At 36.8% G+C, this 17856-nt stretch overlaps 1 protein-coding gene across 3 annotated transcripts in view; it reads right to left on the reverse strand.

Moving 5' to 3' along the window:
- Nucleotides 1-8458: 8458 nt before the first annotated feature.
- The window catches only part of UBE3C (ubiquitin protein ligase E3C), a 169342-nt gene continuing 159944 nt past the window's right edge, over nt 8459-17856 (reverse strand). For all 3 annotated transcript variants that reach the window (XM_036760064.1, XM_036760065.1, XM_036760063.1), the window contains exon 23: nt 8459-10172. In XM_036760064.1, coding sequence (XP_036615959.1) covers nt 10002-10172 — 171 coding nt within the window. In that variant the 3' untranslated portion in view covers nt 8459-10001. The remainder of the gene's footprint in view (nt 10173-17856) is intronic.

Raw genomic sequence — 17856 nt, forward strand, 5'->3', positions numbered from 1 at the left:
TCCTCTGCCTATCAGGTGTATCGGGGTGGTATCACGGGTGTTATTGGACATTTAGTTTACTCCTACCAACCTTGGACAATATGAATCCATATTCATTACGATGACTTGTGGCCTCAAAGCCACATGTGGCTCTCTAGGTCCTCAAGTGTGGCCCTTTAACTGAATACAAACTTCACAGAACAAATCACCTTAATGAAAGGATTTCTTTGGTAATCAAACAGAACATCAATTCTATTTACTAGGGTCTGTTAAAGGTAGGGAAATGGATTAAAAAAAATAACAATAGGAAGAGAAACAAAAAAAGGTTTTGACTTAATTCTCACCACCAGAGGATTATTTTTAAAATTAACAATTTCATTTCTTTCAATTAATAAGCATTTATTTCTCTTCCTTTCCCCTCCCCTTTTTTCCCCTCCTCCATCAATTAAAAAAAGAAAATCCTTATAACAAATATACATAGTTAAGCAAAGCAAATTCTCCCATTGGCCATGTCCAAAAATGTGTGTCATTCAACATCTTGAGTCCATTACCTCTCTGTGTCAGGAAGTGGGCAGCATGCTTCATCTTCAGTCCTTTGAAAATGAAGTTTGTCTTTGATCAGAGTTCTCCAGGCTTTCAAAGTAGTTTTTCTTTATAATGTTGTTTTGTGTAAATTATTGTGGTTCTGCTAAATTTATTCTGCATTAGTTCATACCGGTCTTCCTAGTTTTCTCTGAAACCAGATTTCGTTATTTCCTATGGTGCACAAACATTGCACAATTTGTAATCATTCCCTGTTAGATGAGCCCTCAAACAGGGGATTCAGTTAACCAGAATCCCACATTCCCTCAATATTTCAGATTGCATGAGGTGGCATGGAGCAGTGGAAGGTGGGCACCTGTTATTGGTATGCTTTATTAGCTGTTCCTTACATCTCTGTTTTCCAAAAAGGGATAGCATGACATGACTCAAAAGCCCCCAGTGCCAGCAATCACTGTATAACTCTTGGATTGGTAGCAGCTTAGGAATGAATGGAACAATTCTCCTGTGCAGGAGACAAGATATAGAGAGCTACAAATCTTTAGACAGCATCCCCAAATTCTTGGTGTTTTATGACCAGCTCCCTGACCAATCAAAGCAATAGGAAGTCAAGGTACACTAATCAAGTAGGTGAGGGAGAAGGGAAGGGAATAAGCATTTATCAAGTGCCTAATACGTGCCAAGCACAACACTTAGTGCTTTTTACAAATATAGCTTCAGACCAACCCTTTAAGGTGCTATTATTATCCACATTTTATAGTTTGGGAAAACTGAGCCAAACAGAGGTTAGTGACTTACCCAGGATCACACAGCTAGTGAGTGTCTAAGGTCAGATCTGAAGTCTGGTCTTCTTGACTTCAGGCCTACCACTCTATTCACCATACCATCTAACTGCCTGGTGGTACAGGAGTACTAGACTCAGAGTAAGGAAGACCAAGTTCAAATTCTGCCTTACTAGCTAGGTGGCACAATAGATAGTGTGTAGAGCCTGGAGTCAGGAAGCCCTGAGTTCAAATCCGACCTCAGACATGTGACCCTGGGCAAGTCACTTAATCCTGTTGGCCTCAGCTTCCTCTTCTGTAATAAGCTGGAGAAGGAAATGGCAAACCACTCTAATATCTTTGCCAAGAAAACCTCAAATTGGGTCATGAAGAGCTAGAGATAACTGAAAAAATGAGTGAGCAACAACAAGCTATGTAACTATGGGCAAGTCACTTATCATCTGCGAGCCTGTTTCCTCATCTGTGAAAAGGGTACAACGAATGAAAATTGTTAAATAGCCTATGTTAGCAAACTGTAACAAATGGTTAATCTCTTTTACTGCTAGAGTAAATAAGCATTTATTAAATACCTATTGTGTTCTAGGCTTTGGGGATACAAAACCAAAAATGAAAGTCCCAAATAAATAAATAAATACAAGGTACTTTAGGGGATGAGGTGGGTGGGCATTAGCACCCGGGGGAAAGGAAGAAATTAGGAAAGTCCTTGGTTGTACTTAAGCTGAGCTTTGAGGAAGGAGTTTCTTCTAGGTGTGGAGCACAGCCTGTCTTGAAAGGCAAAGGGACAGAGGATGGAATGTTGTGTATGAGGAACAGTAACAGGCCCATCTGGCTGGACTGAAGTGTGCATGAAGGTGAGTAATATGAATATGAGTTAGTCAGGTCTATGGAGGATGGACCGAAGGAGAGATCTGAGGCAGGGAGCCAATCAGGAAGCTATTACAGTAGTCCAGGTGAGATGTGCTAAGGATCAGAGGTAAGACAGCGACCATGAGTGGAGAGAAGGGGGCAGATGTGACAATCAAGACTTGGCAACTGATTAGTTATGGGGGATTAAGGAAGAGTTAAACAGCTGAGAATTTCTTTGAGGTTACAAATGTGGGTGAAAGGATGGACGTGCCCTTGACAGAAATGGGTGAAAGTTCATTTAAAAAATTTTTAAATTTTCAACATTCATTTTTATAAGATTTTGGGTTCCAAAATTTTTCCCCTTCCCTCTCCTCCCCCCTCCACAAGATAGCATGCAATCTGACATAAGCTATACATGTACAATCATATTAAACATATTTCCACATTAGTTATGTTGTGAAAGAAGAATCAGAACCAAAAGGAAAAACCACAAGAAAGAAAAAACAAAAAAGATAAAATAGTATGTTTTATTGTGTATTCAGATTCCATAGTTCTTTCTCTGGAGGTGGACAGCATTTTCCATTATGAGTCCCTTGGAATTGTCTTAGATACATTGCATTGCTGAAAAGAGCTAAGTCTGTCAAATTTGATCCTCTAATAACGTTGCTGTTACTATGTACAATGTTCTCCTGGTTTTGCTCACTTCACTCAGCATCAGTTCATGTAAATTTTTCCAGGTTCTTCTGAAATCTGCTTGCTCATCAAGAAAAGGGATGAGTATGGATGGAAAGGTGAGTTCACTTTTGGGTATGTCAATTTTGAGTGACCTCTTTTGAAATGATCCATTTTTGATCCATTTTGAAATGTTCAATAGGTAAATGACAGAATTAGAGCTTAGCAGAAAAGATGAGAGCTGAATATATAAATCTTTAAGTTATCTGCATAGTTGAAGACGTGAGAGCTGATGAGATCACTAAAAGAGAAGATATAGAGAGGCCAGAGGGCCCAGGACAATGCTTTGGGGGTAACAACTACAGTTGAGGGGTGGGACGGGACGGGACGGGACATACAAGGTGAGGTAGCAAAATAAATTGAAGAGTGGCCAAGAAAGCAGCATCACAAAAACCGAGAAAGGAGATAATATCCAGAGGGGTGTTAAACAGCATCAAATCCTTTTTAAGTCTAGGTAAATGATAAATGAGAAAAGGACATTGGATTGAGTAATTTAAAGATCACTGATAACTTTGGAGACAGTTCAGTGAAATGAGGCTGGAAGCCGCATTATGAGGCTGGGAAGTGAGAAAGGAGGAAGTGGAAGCAGCATTTTTAAGAGTCTGGCTGACAGACAAGGGAGGGAAAAATAGTTTGAGGACATAGTATTTAAGTATGGAAGAGATGTGAGCATGTTTGTAGGCAGCAGGGAAGGAGCCAGTAGACAGAAAGAAAATGAAGATTTGAGAAGGGGCATAATTGCAAGGCTAATCTTCCAGAGATGGGATCAAGGGTAAAAACTGAGGCAAAGTTAGCCTTGGCAAGAAGGGTGGCCTCTTCTTTTGAAACTGGAATAAAGGAGGGGAGAATATGATATTCGAAGTAGTGGAGAAGAGGAAGCTAATGGCATGTGGCCTTTATTTTCACAGCAAAGTATACATCAATGTTCTTTGGCGGGGGTGGGGGGCACAGTAGGAGGAGAGTGGCTTGAGAAAAAAAGTGAAGACTTAAAATAGCTGTACTGGGGAATTGGAAAGGTAAAGAAGAGTAAAAAAGACAGCCTTGCTGCAATGAGGGCATGGCTGAGATTAGAGAAATACAAACTTGTAAAAGACCTGGATAGAATGTTGCATGAGCACTGTTTAGAATCATGAGTGGCAGCAGAGGACAAAGACAATGAGAGTAATCTGGGGTTGGGGTCTGGCAAGGCAGAAAGCAGTGATGGGGCAAGAGTTTTAAGAATAGAGAATGGTGCAAAGTTGAACTAGATTAGAAAGGGAGGAAAGTAAAGCCAGAACAGAAGGGATGACAGCCTGTCAGAGAAATGAGGAGCGGTGGAACTAAAGGTCATAGTGAGGATAAAGAACACATTTAGGAATGAGGCATAAGGAAAGACAGACTGATAGCACATTCAGATAAAGGAAATCCAGAATTGGAATTCTGGAATTCAACCTATGGCGGATGGGGCAATCAAGGGTGTCCCAATTTCTAAATGTCTGAAGTGAAAGGTTTTGAGTTTAGAAACTGAGGATGAACTGGAAGGCCAGGATGTCTGAAATAAAATCAAAATGTATCTTAAAGCCTCATACTGCTTAGGATAGACAAGAAATGTGAACTAAGCATCAAGTTACTAGAAAAGGAGGAAAAATGACCTGGGAGGAGTACAAGTTTGAAAATAAAAAAGGCCCGTCTGCCTTTCCCAGGCAGTACGGTTTTTCTGATCTCCCTTGAAGTAAACTTGCTGCCTTGCTCTTGTTCTGTTGGTTTCTTCTTGTCACTAGGTGGCTGAGTGTATTTGTGGGAAGGTAGGGGGGAGAGGCGTGGAGTGGGGGCCGAGGATGGTTTTGGGATGGAGTGGTTCTCCACTGCGGTATTGTGTATCGAATTCTTTGCTGCTGTGATGGATTGGACTTACTGGTTATTTGGTGTTTGAATAAATGGTCTACTTCTTCTACTTTCTATGTGGAACTTCATATATTTTGCAGTACAGAACCACATAGGCATTTTGACAATTATCTATACTGTGATTATTGTCTTGTTGATACAGAGGTCAGGAGAAAAAAGGCTGGAACTTAGCACAGAAATGAGAAATCTCATTCATGGGAACTGGGTTTATTAGAAGAGGACGCAGGAAAGAGCCTTGGGGAACAAAGTAAAATGGAGAAAAGGAAGAAGTGAAGACCTAGTATGCTTAGAAAGGGCTAATGCTTCCTAATAACCTCTGTGGAAGGAATCATAACCAAGATCCACTTTTATAAAAGACTAAGGGCAATAATAAAACTAGTGTTGGAGGTGATTTGAAAGGAGAAGAGTTGACTTGCAGTATATACAAATCTATATAAAAACCATGTGACTCACTTCATGGATCTTTGAATTTACTGGTGTAGGTAATCCTGCTGCCAATGTGGATTACAATCCTTCTTGACTATCTTCAGGATTCTCTGTGGCTGAGTTTATTGCTTGCTGATCAGCCTTGTAGGGAATGAGCTAGTAGTTTCAGAACTGGCCAAACTAATTCTTGGATAACAGATATGAGATGAGCTAAACTATAATGAAGTATTTTTAACCGAGTTCTATTATAATTGTATAATGTTCCCCACCTCCATCCCCCACCCAAAAATATACTCACATTTTTTTTTTTAATCTCATGTTGAAACATTCTGGTGAGCCTGGGGGTGGGAGGGAATTCAAAGATTATCCGTTTCAAATGGAGAGTTAGAACTGGGACCAGTAACCTCGAACTAATCCCTTTTCAAGCATTGGCTTGCAAATTGCTAGTCCAAGAAGGACCGCTATTTACTTACATACCCAGATTATATCAGAGTCCTCTATTTTTCCTTATGCCCATTCTTACCCTGACAAGTCAGTGAAAGCCCCTTGAGCTCATCAACTTTTAGACATTCCTACACTATGAAAAAGACTTCCTGAGCTTTAACTGTACACGTCAAGATAGTTGTTTGCAAACATGATTGTTTAAGAAGCATGCCGTGTTCTGACAATCTTTGTGGCAGAAATCACAAGGTCTAACCCCTGCACTTACAGTCAGCAGTCACATATCCTCATATTTCCCATTTTACTGGCCTTGTCTCTCATGTGTCTTCCTGGGAAATGTCATATTTTGATAATGTAAAAACTAGATCTTTTCTAAGAACTCCCTAAGCTTTTTGTAAAAGTGTGAACTTGATTTCTTAACTACCATTCTATCAGAGACTATCCGGCAAGAGAAACTAGATAAATTACTAAGCAGTTGTTCCAATAGCCACTGAGAGAATTATCTTGTACTTAGGTAATGGAATCAAGCAAACTATCCAAATTCTTTAGTTTAGTAGTATTCAATACCAAGAGATGGCTAGATCTTGGAAATCTATGTGTTACATTGCAGAGATTCTTTTATTAGCTGTAATGGCACCGTACCTTTAACAATCCGTATGTGAGCTGACCCTGAGGTTGAAGAGTTCCTAATAATTATTTCCTTTAGTTTTCTGCATGATGGCAATTCACTCCTAAACCAATGGTAGTTTTGATATGGAGGATGACACTTAAATTGTGTGTCCACTTGATGCCACAAAACTGTTTTGCAGAACATAAGGTTGGCAGAAGAGCATTTCATCTTAGCATGACTGTTGGAGCAGCTGGCTTGGTCAGTCACAGATGAGTATATGTCTAAAGGATAATGACGGTTAGATTGTAATCAATAAATGGGTTACTGCGGAAGGGGGGCAGTCCTTGGAACCCAGTTATGATTAAAAAGGATTCTCACTTGGTTGCTGGCATTTTCCAACTAGACTCAGACCTCCTCTGGTTCCTTGGGTAGGATGCACTCAAGTGAAGAATGGAAATGAAGGTAGTAATCCAGAGGAAGACACGGGAGTTGGAATCAAAGCTCTTCTCTTCCACCATAAACTGAACTAAAGTTCCCTAAGTGGACTAGATGAAATTGACTAGCTAGGATAAAGGTGCTCATGGACCCTGCAAAGATATCACTATGAATTCCTTTTCAATGGTTGGTTGCTATCTTTTCATCACAGAAACAATGACCGCAGCTGTAAAGGGCCTTGCCCAACAACATGAAAACAGCATCACAGAAAGAGAAACAGCTATTTACCGTTCCCTGCCAGCCCCTCTCAACTAAGATAATCGGTTTTCTGTCTCTCACACAAAATGCCAATTTCCACCTTCATGCCTCAGTTCACACTATTCCCCTTAACTTGGAATGCTTTTCCTGCTCACCAATTCATGTCAAATACTTCAAGACCAGGCTTAAAATCCAGCTACTTCAAAAGGTTTCCCTGGAAAACTGCTCCTTTGTTCATGTCCCCAACACATTTACTTTTTAAAGTTCTCTGTCACTGTAAGTCTTGGGGCATTTTATGTGTTTACTTTGCCCAACTAAACTGAATGCTGCTCAAAGGCAATGACTATGCGCACCCTCTACTTCTGAATGCCTTGTACTACAGGAAACTACTGTACTAATATTGTGTTCTATGAGTGCTTGCTAAATAATATGTTTCCAACATCTAGCAGCACTAGCAAGAGTCTCTTAAACATGAAATTTAGTAGTTTAAAATAGTAGATTAAAATACTGCAAGAATTGTGGTAATAAAAACACCTTTAAAAATGAAGTCAATGTACAAAGGTTAATTTATGCATGTTACAAGGGGCAACCCATTACAGGACCAAGGGCAAGTCTTCAATAGACAAATCTAAGACAACTACTTCTCTAACAGTGTCTTTGGCTTCAGGCGCATAGTTATCAGTACATTACAGATAAATAGGTGTGTACTCAAAGACAGCAAAGATCTGACCAATGATTACAAGGATTTATCTACAAAAAAATCTTACTAACTACTGATAAAGCCAAGTTGTTTCCGGAAAGAAGTGGTAGAAACCCTGTCACTAATCTTATACTATAAAAAGATAACGGACTGCCAGTTAGGTATGTTCCAAATCACTGGTCCATGACTATACACAAAACTCAACATAGACCTGGGAAGAATATGGTGCTACCTTCATTTTACTAGGTCATGGTTCCATATCCTAAGGAAATAGATACACTAAAAAGCTAATGGAACAGAAGTCTTTAATAATATTGATGTTAGGGCCTTATAAGTGAGGCATGCTCTATCAGGTTTTTCTATCATGGTATTAGGTTTTAGGGATAAGATTTCACCCATATGTGAATCAATATTATGAAGACTATATTAACTGGTGATGAGAGGGTCTTGTAAAAGAATCTGGATTAGTGCACTTAAATGCAATCAACCACATTAGCTTCGGGCATGACTGACACAACCTTGGAAGTATGAGCATTTAATACAAATATTTAATTTGCATCAGAACTTATAAAACAATAGTCTAGGGAAAAAAAAGGAAATCAACTTAATCCCAAAATAACTTTAAAATACTTAAATAATAAGGAGCTCAAATAAACAAGTTCAGATTTGAATAAAAGAAAGCTAATAATAGCAACCATTGATCTCTCTTCCATACTAAATATTTAGTTTTCATAACAGTGATAAAATGTACATGAAACCAACTTACAAGTAAAGAATTTGTAGAGTATGCAACATTCAACATAAATAAAGCAGTCTAAAGCAAAATAAAAAGAAAAACAGTTATTTTATTTCCGTATACCAAGACTACAAATAGCATTTGAACACTTCATTTATTACCCAAATTAAGAAATTATACAATTTATATTGATACCGGTAAAGATCTTACAAGCATCATTTAGTCTTCCCACATTTATAAGTATATTGCTGGTTACTGTCAATTAAATATGACATCCAACAGAGACTCCAGTGACAGTAAAATATTTTCTGCATAAGAGATGACCAAGAAACTGATTATAAATTCTGGTGATTACCCACCCACCCCTTCCCTCTCTAACCTTAGAGAAAATGCACTTTATTTTCCCAATGAATGCTCTGAGTTGTTTACCGTTTTTAATCAGTTAAATTAGATATGAACACAAATCTTGAACCCATAAAGTGCCTTATTATTAGAGAATAGCTTCTTTCCTATATCAAAGAAAGATGCTTCCCTGGCAATCAAATCATATTCAGCGACATGTTCCTCCCCACCTTCTTGTCTAAACAGCAGCACTCAACTCAGCAGCTGAAAGCGGAAGCTGCTAAGCCACAAAAATAAGTTGGTTTCTACAGCCCAGAAATGACAATTGAAGGCAGCAAAGTCATAGAAAGAATATGATCACAGCAGGCTACAGATACAAAAGATGAAGCCTGTTATTTCGGTTCAAATGATTTTTAATAGATGTTACAATGTATCTTCTTTAAAGTCATTACTATTGCAGGTAGTGTGTATGTCATGGGAATAGGATACATACCAAAAGAAATCTGTACAGGCATGAGGGGTAGGAGAAAGGGGAGAAACAGAAAAAAGAAGCATGTATACTTCACATCTATTTAATATAATGTCCAACTCATCATGATGCAGCCCAATGTAGTACTTAAAATAAGCATGCTAATCCCATTTCTGGAAAATGGTTTCAAAAGCACAAATAAAATATTACCAATGTTACATATTTTTCAAGCTTACCATTTCAGGAGAAGGCAGCAGAAAAGAGATGCATTTAAGTTTTAGTTGCAACAACTAAGGATTGTAAACAATTCAACCACATGAGAAGCAATAAGGGGGGGCTTAATGGTAAACATTTTTAATCTTCCAGGCCCAGGATGTCTGCATACATCTTCAAGATGACATTTGCCCAGTTATATCCCATTAAGCAACGTGCTGCAACTTATAACTTTATTGCTAGCTCATAAAGTTATCTTTATTCGAACAGCACAGAGCGAAAGCTTCATCTTTGGTTAATTCACTGAATATACTGAGTTTGCCACTGTTCTTAAAATGTGCTCTTCTTGGCATAAACACTAAACCAGCCACACTGCACACAGCATTGGTTATTTTGAGTCACTGGAAAGCGGTGTCCATGTAAATAAATGAGTTACTTAATAAAATCATTTGTGTTTTAAAAAATAAACCTAGGAGGACATCTGGTAAGAAAGAAGAGCTGCAGAAACCTAGCCTGAGATCCCTTGGTTTGTTGGTGGGGGCGCTGCTTATGGTGGAGGCACTGCTTAGTTTCTCTCTGCAGAACACTGCATTTAGCCTCTGCACAACTCAGCTTAGCTCAAATCCAGCAGCACATTCAATGGCATACAGAAGCTTGCTTCGGAGAAGGTTCTCGTCGTAAAACTCAGGCAGCTTCAGGAGGTTCATGCAGGTACTGGCAGTGGGAAGTCGGTCTAGGTCAGAGCCCCCATTGTGAATGCAAAATGCAGGATACAGCTCCTGAAAGAATACATTAAGTGGGAAAGGTTATTTTTGTTTTTGAGTTTACTTAAAAATCACAGTCCTTAAAAGTCAACGAAGAAAGCTTGCATGAACTGCTTGCCCAATTAGACATTAGAGAATATTTTCTTTCCCTTGGCATACTAAGAACCACCTTAAGAGGCAATACGTTATAGTGAAAAGACCTGGATTTGAGTCTGCTCCACCACTGACCGTGAAGAGCAAATCACTTAACTTAGCAACGTCTTTTGTCTGCTCAACTATAAAATGGGTATATTACTACTCCCCTCACGGGGTTATTGGGAGCAAAGTGATTCATAAACCTTCAAATGCTAGAAAAATGTGAGATGTCAATATCAGCATCTATCTCTTGGCACCTTTATTACATTATTCATAAGGAACATCATGTACTTGGCCCTACATACAAGGACATAGTAAGGACAAAAGGATATGGAAATCATTCCTATAGAAACTTTGTGCCATTCTTCCTTTTTTTTGGGTAAAATGACAATTCTAAGCTTAGCTAGCTCCCAACCGAAAAAAATAATAAACGAAAACGAATGTGCATAACACCGTATTTCACATAATGTATGTTAAATAAAAGTGTATATTGAACTTTAACAAAGCAATAAAAACATCCTATTTGCTTCCACATTCCCTTCCGATCTTTTTTTTCAAACTAAAAAAATTTTGGTTTTATAATTATTTAAATAATTGTTACAGTGAATTACTGTTCTGTTCAGATTCCGCTTTTTTGACTGATACATGTTTTTTATATAGCAGTCAAATATGCAGAAACCCAATGCTACCCATATTCTCCCAAACTATGAAAACAACACAAAAGAGTGGTTGTAATCGATAACAAGCCACCTTTCATTTTTTGTTTTTGGTTTTCAGTTGTAAGAAACTTGTCTTTTGTTGCCTTTTAATGCTCATTTTATTTATCTTCATAGACAGAAGGGTTTAATGGATGGAGAAGTGGCTGGAAAAACCTGAGTTCACATCCAGCCTTTGAAAAATCCTGGTTGGGGAAGTCATGTAACTTCACTAATTCTCTAAATTCCATAAAAGGCAGAGATGTTAATCTGCATTAGCAGAGGAAATTTCCTTATCTGGGAATTCCCTAAACCAATGAAATCACAGGTCCAGTTACTATTACTATCTTTTAATTTACCTACTTGTAGTAAGTGTGTACATTTTTCTTTGGGAACTGTTTTGTTTTCTTTTAAATCTATGTTAATCCATTTAAATCTTTCCCTAATTTGAATTTTTCATACTTTTTAAATGCCAGTCTTAGTGGGAGCTCTGAAGAATAGGGAAGGACATTCAGGTAAAACAGAAAGAAGGCTGTATTTACTTTAAAAATTTGGGAAAGATCTTCTAAGTGTTAACAATGATAGTAAAAACAAAAATCCTAAAGTAAAATTTTCCTTGTTACTATAAATACTAAGTTTATTACTGCAGTATGCTAGCATACTTTCATAACAGTATATACTTAAAATGAGCCTGGGCTAGACATCAGTAACACAAGGGATCTGGCACTGAAGTGAACACAATGAAAAGAATCTCAAAGGTCCCTTAAAATAAGTCTGCATTTTTCTATTGCCAGCCAACAACTTAATTTTCCTTCTTCTGTTTACTTCTTTGGCCCTGCAGGAACCTAGATGAAGATATAGTTAATCTTTCCAAAAAGCAAAGGACAAAGTGTGGGGAAGCATGTCATGTAATGTTTCCAGACATTTTTCCTGAAGGTGGAGGTTATTTTTTTTCCTGAAACCCTTCAATCAAATATGAAAAATATTGTGTCTACTGTTTTGGGAAAACGCTGCATGAAACAAATGCATTTTGTTTTGACCACAGCAAATGGCCAAAGATAAAAATAGGTCTATTTTTAAGACAATGGTGGAAAAAGTGATGATCCGTTATTGCCATGACTGTAAAAATTACCATCAAGAGAAAGTCTCTTCAAAATTATTATGCATTTTAAGAGTTAAAGTAAACTTCTAAAACTTCAAATCTAACTTGCTATGCCAATAACAACAAAAAGAAAATCATCTGCTTGAAATCAGTCAATTGGAACATGTCAATTCCTGTTCAAAACCTTTTAAGGCAACCCATTCCTACAGAATAAAAATGATTTAATCTATTGGAGTTTCAGAGACCATCACTGGTTTTTTTTGCCCAATGAAGAAACTGAGACACTGAGACAGATTAAGTGACTTGACCACATTCACGAACCAAGTCAGTGGCAAAGTCAGGGCTAGAATCGAGATTTCCTAACTCCACATCCCAAGGGACTGGTTAGCTAAGGTAATCCTTATAGTTCTATTATTCATACATTCTGCCCACCCTGGGCCCATGCTAACTAGTCCATCAATGTCCTATGCCTGATTTCCCAAAGTTGTCATGCCAACTAATGTTAGATATTAGTGGCGATAACATGTGCATTTTACCAGAGAACGACTGATGACAGAATGCTTTAATCTGAGATAATCAATCTAGAATTTCAGGCACCATGGTAAGTTGGTAGGAGAAATATTTTAGGCCGGGGCAGGTACCTCTTTCAGCATCCTACAAGGAACATCATGTAGAAAGTTATTCCTTTTACATGTAAGGTTGGCCCTGCTATTCTCTGCTGTGGTGAAATGTAAAGATATGTATCTTTCATTCTTATTTCTTTCTTCAGAAGTTTTTCTCTTGCTGGAAGCATTTACATGAAAGAAAACAGCAATGATGGTTTTTTCTTTTTCCCTATTATAATTTATAAACTGAGAAGCCCTCTGGTAGGGCTGGACTTTGTTCACATATATCAAAGAATTGAACAAACCAATATTTAGCAGAAGTTGCTGCAAGAAGGTGATGGAAATGATATCTGTACCGTTCACTCTGATTTAAGGATACTGAATTAATGGGTCAATAAACTGCTCTAAGTTTCATGCACCTGCTTTTCTCACTTCTATTTTCCCTATCACAAGAAATTAATTTAAGTCCCTGTTTATCTTTCATTGCACTATTTGGTTTTTGAAACAGAAATAATATTTATCAGCATTATGGTGTTAGGAACTGTTAAATGTATCCTCACTACAACTTAAAGTGACAAATTTGATGGTGGCCTGGCTCCAAATAAAACAATCACCATATATATATATATATATGTATATATATATATATATATATATATATATATATATACATCTTGTGCACGCATGCACATGTGTTGTAACTTTTTAAATTTTTAAGTATTTTTTTTGGTTAAATGTTACTCAACTACATGTAAATATTTTTAGCAATCATTTTTTAATATTTTGCTTTCCAAATTCTCTTCCTCCCTCCTGTTCCTTGTCCCTTCCTTGAGAAGATAAGCAATTTGATCATTATAGATGAAGTCATGCAAAACGTATTTCTATACTAGCCATATTGCAAAGGAAACACAGATAAAAAATAAAACAAGAAAAAATTAAGTAAGCTTCAATCTGCATTCAGAGTTTATTAGTTCTTTCTCTGAAGGTGGAGAGCATTTTTCATCATGCGTCCTTTAGAACTGTCTTGATCAGAAAAGCTACATTTTTCACAGTGGATCATCCTTACAGTATTGATGTTACTGTACACCAGAGCTGTCCAACCTTAGGTTTTTATTGAAACAATAGACAATATATTTTGAGTTGCCATTTTAGCGAGAGCTCAAACATTTATGTAAATTTCTATGCTTGTAGGCTGGCCGCATAAATCACACTACGGGCTACATTTTGGACAGCCCTGCTGTATACAATGTTCTTCTGGTTCTGCTCCCTTCATTTTGCATATGTTCATGTAAATCTTCCCAGATTCTTCTGGAATGATACCACTTATCATTTCTTATAGCACTTCATCACAATCATATACCACAACTTCCTTCAGCTATTCCCCAATTAATGGGTATCTCTTCAATTTCCAACTCTTTCCCACCACAAAAAGAGCTGCTATAAATATTCTTGTACAAATAAGTCCTTTTTCCTTTCCTTTGGTTTCTCTGAGATACAGACCTAGTCGTGGTATTGCTGGGTCAAAGGGTATGCAAAGTTTTATAGCTCTTTTGGCATAATTCTAAACTGTGCTCCAGAATGGTTGGACTAGTTCACTAATGTATCAACAATACATTACTGTCCCTATTTTTCCACATCCCCTCCAATATTTGCCATTTCCCTTTCTGTCATGTTAACCAGTTTGATCATGCGGGGTGGCATCTCAGAGTTAATTTGCATTTATCTAACCAGTAGTGATTTAGAATACTTTTTCATGTGACTATTTGATAGTTTTGATATCTTCTTCTGAAAATTGCTTGTTCATCTTTTAGCTATTTATCAACTAGGGAATGGTTCTTATTTTTATAAATTTGGCTTAGTCCCTTATATATGTGAAAAATGGAGCCTTTAGCAGAGAAATTTGCTATAAAATTTTTTCCCCTAGTTTCTTGTTTTCTTTCTAATTTTGGCTAGATTAGTTTTGTTTGTGCAAACACATTTTAATTTTACATAATCAAAATTACCTATTATACTTCCTGTGAGCCTTTCTATCACCTATTTGGTCATTAACTCTTCCCTTATCCAGAAAACTGACAGATACATTTTTTCATGCTCCCCAAATTTGCTTATATCATCTTTTTAGACAATCATTTATTCATTTTGACCTTATCTTGGTATACAGTGCAAGACGTTGGTCTGTGATAAGTTTCTGCCAAACTGCTTTCCAGTTTTCCCAGTAATTTTTTTCGAATGTTGGGTTCTTACCCCCAAAACTTGGATCTTGCGTACTATGGTTATTTACTACTGTGTATTCTATATTTAACCTAATCTACTGATCCACCACTCTATTTAATAGCCAGTACCAGATTGTTTTGATGATCACCACTTTATAATTTAGTTTGAAATCTGGAACTGCTAGACTGCCTTCACATTTTCCCCCCATTGATTTCCTTGATATTCTTGACCTTTTGTTCTTCTGAATTTTTGTTAGTACTTTTTTTCTGGTTTTATAAAATAATTCTTTGGTAATTTGGTAAGGCACTGAATAAGTAAATTAACTAAATTAAGTAAACTGTCATTTTTATTATGCTAACTTGGCCTAGCTGTGAAAAATCAGGCAGAGGCCTATCATCAGCAGTTTAAATGGAATTTCTCTATCTCTTTCTGCCGTACTATATCATGGGTTTATTTTATCTGCTATACCGTTGCTGAGGTTGTTAACTGTTTCAACTAGTTTTTCAGTTGATTCTCTAGGTTCTCTAAGTATACCATGGTATTACCTGCAAAAAGTCATAATTTTGTCTCCTCTTTGACTATTTATATTCCCTGTTTCTTTTTCTTGTCTCATTGCTATAGCTGGCATTTCTAGTACAATCCTGAGTACTAGTGGTGATAATGGACATTCTTACTTTACCTCTGATCTTACTAGGAAGGCTTCAAGCTTATCCCTGTTTCAGATAATGCTTGCTCTTGGTTTTAGATAGACACTACTTATATTAAAAAGGGCCCCATTGATTCCTATATTTCTAGTATTGCTAATAGGAATGGGTCATATATTCTGTCAGCTACTTTTTCTGCATCTACTGATACAATCATTTGAATTTTGTTTTTGTTTTGTTTTTATAATTGATATGGTCAATTATGCCTATAGTTTTCCTAATATTGAACCAGCCCTGCATTGCTGGATGTACACATCTTAATATATCAAAATCAATAGAGGTTTGTATGTATCTATACATGATATGAAGAATGTGATTTATTTATGGTTCCTTCCTTAGTAACCAGTAAAATTAGATTATCTTTACCCTTCAAATAGTCTTAACTTGCTAAGGGTTGTAGCTGTACCTCACATGGATTTCAATGTGCTGAATCAAAAAGTTATAAAATGTTAATGAGAGAACTAGAAGATTATCTAGCCCCGGGCTGTCCAAAATGAGCCCGCAGTGTGATTTATGCAACCCACCTACAAGAACAGAAATTTACATAAATGCTTTAGTAAATTAAGCCGACCTACCGCAGAGCTCTCACTAAAATGGCAAATTAAAATAAAAACCACGAAACCACATTCCAAATATGATGGAGCACTGACAAGGCTAGGACTATATTCTTAAAGGGATATTTTAACACCTCTTTTCCAGCTTAGTACTTTCCCAAGCTGGAAAAAAGTCAGTGTTCTATTTATTTTTACAATCGACCCCAGAAATAGTACGGTAAATGTCAATTAGAACTAAAAGAGAGAGTAGTTCAAGTCAATTAACACTGATTAAGTGCCTACTGTTTACAGAAGCTAGTACTACATATGTTCTTTGTATTACATAACCATAATTTTGATAACCCGGAGTCCCAGCCTTCAAGGAGCTCAGAAGGGAATAACACATATGCATGTTTCACATGAAAATAAAGCTGAAAGAGGAGACATAAGAGAGCAGAGAAGGAATATTATTAAAGCTCTTTGTCAACATTCACCAACAGAGGAACATTAATGTTCTCAAAATCACAACTCTGAAAGGAGAAAATTTGATTTTTGAACTTAAAAAGGATTTTTTTTTAAAAGGCCATACAGTCTTTAGTGTAAAACTCAAAAGCCCTTGAAGGCAGAAGGTCAGTCAGCACTAGTTAAGTTATTGTGTAAGGGGAAAGCTTAAAATATATTTCACAGCTAATGCTGCATTTTTACTGTTCCTTTCACATTGCTAATTGAAATTTCTACTTTGAGTCTTAAAAGTGTTAAAAATGAAGTTCTACATTGAAATGCTAAGTCAAGGGCACCATTTCTTGCATAATTAAACACAGTAGAACGGGAATTTGCAATAGTTTAAAGTGAGAATCATCATCAATTTATTATGTGACCTGATGGTAACTTAACAATTTTCTACAGCACTTTAATGATTTTTTTTTGGTCTGTAACAATCACATTTATTAAACTTATTAAAGTTTAATTAGCTTTAGCAAATGTTATTCTTCTCCAATAATCTGACACTAAAGGTTCTCATAACTTTCAAATGATGCCTCCTTGCCTGTTCTATTTATAGTCTCAGAACTGAAAGATATCCTTTTGTCTTAAACAAACCTGAACTAATTCTAACAAAGGTAGTTCTTTTGCTAAGTGTACTGGGTTAAAAATTTAAAAAATTTAAATTTTAACAGTCATTTTAAAAACAAGCTTTAGGGGCAGCTAGGTGGTGCAGTGAGTAGAGCAACAGTCCTGGAGTCAGGAGGACCTGAGTTCAAATCTGTCCTCAGACACTTGACACACACACGCTGTGTGACCTTGGGCAAGTCACTTAACTCCAATTGCCCTGCCTTCCCCCTTCCAAAAAAACCCAACACAACCCCTCCAAGCCCCAAGCTTTAGTATTTAATTTAACATCATTAGAAACTTTAGATATTTAAGGCTATTAATCAATTTTCATATTTAACCTACCAGAAGTCATTTTACAATTATTAAAAAACAATATATAAAAACAATATAAAAAGCATAATTCCGAATGAAAAAAAAAATGGACATTTGATCAACTGGCAGGCTTTCAGGACTCTCTTAAAAAAAAACCAAACAAACCCAGAACTCAATTGAAAATGTGACATATGAGAGACAAGAGAAATGCAAGGTACATACCAACGTCCAATTACAAGGCACTAAATAAGGATAGAATATCTACCTTTTATGTATGGAAAATGTAAAA

The sequence above is a fragment of the Trichosurus vulpecula genome, chromosome 5, assembly GCF_011100635.1.
Source record: "Trichosurus vulpecula isolate mTriVul1 chromosome 5, mTriVul1.pri, whole genome shotgun sequence".
Lineage (NCBI taxonomy): Eukaryota > Metazoa > Chordata > Mammalia > Diprotodontia > Phalangeridae > Trichosurus > Trichosurus vulpecula.